The 2711-nt window shown below is 46.3% G+C and overlaps 1 protein-coding gene across 3 annotated transcripts in view; it reads left to right on the plus strand.

Moving 5' to 3' along the window:
- FAM193A (family with sequence similarity 193 member A) overlaps positions 1 to 2626 on the plus strand; it is a 155060-nt gene extending 152434 nt beyond the window's left edge. For all 3 annotated transcript variants that reach the window (XM_019526283.1, XM_019526284.1, XM_019526285.1), the window contains one exon: positions 1737 to 2626. In XM_019526283.1, the coding sequence (XP_019381828.1) occupies positions 1737 to 1830 (94 nt within the window). In that variant the 3' untranslated portion in view covers positions 1831 to 2626. The remainder of the gene's footprint in view (positions 1 to 1736) is intronic.
- Positions 2627 to 2711: the final 85 nt, after the last annotated feature.

The raw sequence follows: 2711 nt of genomic DNA on the forward strand, positions 1-2711 counted from the left end.
GCCCTCTACCCATTCAGCTGCCCGCAGGTGGCTGCTCATAGCGCCGGGCGGGTGGATGGGGTAGAAGGCAGCCTGTGGCTGGAGCCCTGCATGCTGGGGCAGGAGCCACCTGCCTGAAGCTTCCCTCCCTTGCCATAGGATGGCAGGGGCAGGAGGAGGGGCTGTTGGAGGTGACGGGAGAGCTGAGCAGCACCCACCAGGAAGCTGTGCACACTGGCCAGGGCTGGTGCTGGGAGTGCAACACTGGCTGCCTCTGGCAGGAGTCAGCCCTATGTGGAGAACTGTGGGGGATGCTATAGGCTAGATCCAGTCAGTTGTGGGCTGTATTTTGCCCACCCCTGCTGTATCCCATCTGTCATGCCAAGCTTAAAGTAAAGCACTGGTCTTGTTTCATGTCTGTAAGTAGCCATGGTGCCTGCTTTAGCCAGTCTGGGACTTGCGCTGCATGCAAGGCCTGTGTGTGGGTCCCAGACTGGCTAGAGCTATATGTCACACGTGTCCTGGACTAGCTTGGAGGGGAGCAGGGGGCAGTGTACTGTATGTGGCATGCTTCCCCGGGCTCTGTACATGAGGTCCAACTGGCACTTGTGGGTTAACTTGGACCTGAGGCTAGACAACCCGGACTTGCGGACCAGATCCAGCCCACAATCCCTGTGTTTGACACCCCTGGTGTAAGCAATTCAGGAGAACAGAAGAACATCAGACATTACATATGTTATTTTGGTGTTCACATTTTTTCCTTTAATGTCAAGAATTAATCATTGTAAGTTAAGACTGTAAGTTGTCCTCAGTGCGGAACAGTAACGTGCATTAACAATCATGGAAATCCATGCTCACCTGTACTGCTGAGCTAATTTTGAAATGTTCTCATTCTTTCATAGTAGGTGTGTCATGATCAGTGTGCCAGAGCCATTTTCATGGGGCTGTCAGAACGGCTGGGTATTCAGGGGCAGGGCTTGCTGCCAAATTCCCAGCTACTAAGCCCCAATGTGCATGTGAGCCATTACTGCTCCACAGCAGACTATGTTAATCCTTGTACTGCTGCTCAGTCTGCCACTGCCATGTCTGGGTCCAGAAATGCATCCAGGTCTGGCCTGGGGAGACCCTTTTTGGTCCATATGTGGCCTACAGGGAGTCCTGTGGTCCAGGTATGCTTGAGGGTTCTGGTGAGTTTGTTGCCCTATGATGTGCATAATATCCAGTTAAATCTGGTAATTCTTCTGTTGAAGTTTTCATCCAGACAAATAAACTGTAGTCTTTGTCCTAGTTACAACCCCCCTAGATTGTTCCACAAAACTTTCATTCCTACTAGAAACAGTTTTCAGATTTGCTATAGTCAAAGGCGTACGCCGTAAAAAGTAATTGTCCTGCATACAGGTGGTACATACATCAGTGGCACCAATCCCAGGTACATTAAGGGTTCTACCTTGGTTTTTGACAAAAACAAGAGAATTAGCTCAGTGTCTGACACATTCCAGTTGGGGTAATAACAGTTTTGTCTCAGTTTAAATGCATTATTCTCAGTTTAAATGGATTGCCACATTTAACACAGTGCATAAAATACAGTAGTTGGGCGTAGCTACTTCTACTGTGGAAAAAACCAGGTGGTGGGGAACTGATGTATGGTATTTTGTTCCTGTGGGATGAAAGGTGCTATTTGGGTACAAGATAATACTTGTTCATTTGCACTGCATGTTGTTCTCATTTTAATCCCTTGTTTGCCTTTTTCTTTTCAGATTCTGTTTGGACTCTGCCAGACAGACAAGGCAGAGACTTTCCATCAACTGGTCCAATTTTAGCTTGAAAAAAACCACCTTTGCTGCACATTGAAATGATACAATTTGGGGAGGGAACCCTGCAGGAATCAATGAACGACAACTCCACTTACCTGTCCTGCTGTGCTGAGAGCTTATCTGGTCTTGAACCAGTGCTGCCTTGCCTTGTCCCCAGTGCTGTGTGGATCTGCACTGAACCCCTTGGCCTGATAATTCTTGCGGACTGAGAAATTGCCACTTTCTACCTGAATTTGTTAGCTTGTGTGCTTGTAGTCTGTGAGTGAGACTTACTTGATTGTAGCTGTATGCTGTTGGAGTTGGAACAATAGCTTTTTTCCAGCTCCTTCTGATTGCCTTGGCCTCAAAGACTTTAAACTGCTTCCTAGGCTTGGGTGGAGGCCAAAATACTAGTTTGCATCATCTGCAGTGGCTCCTGTCACTTCTGCATCTAGCTATGTTTTGTCATTCAGACTCCTGACAAAGGAATGGACCTAGTCAGTTGTGCTTTCATCTGCTCCAGAATTCTCCTGACACAATTTCATGGAAAAGAGGCTCTTACGGGACAAACATTTCCTCAGTTCTTTCACAATCTACTGTTTAAAGAGTGTACAAGTTACGCTATTTGTGTTTTGATTTTTTTTTTTCCCCCCTGACTTGTAGCCAGCTTGTGTAAGAATACTTGCAGAATGAGAAAGTTTAAAAAAGAACAATACTCACACTATCAAATCTGTTATAGAGTGTATAATTGTATTAACACTGAAGCCTAACTGGCTACTTTTTTAACATATTGTTAAGTAATATTAAAATCATGTCTTTCTTTTTGAAAGATGGAATACATTAGTATGGCAGAAGACTTGTGTCTTGCTTTTTTCTGCGTGGGGCAGGGCGGCTAGAGTCTGGAACCAGCTTCCAAGTGAGGTGGTGCAGGCTCCCACC

This window comes from Gavialis gangeticus, unplaced genomic scaffold (assembly GCF_001723915.1).
Source record: "Gavialis gangeticus isolate Ggan-Ray unplaced genomic scaffold, GavGan_comp1, whole genome shotgun sequence".
Taxonomy (NCBI): domain Eukaryota; kingdom Metazoa; phylum Chordata; order Crocodylia; family Gavialidae; genus Gavialis; species Gavialis gangeticus.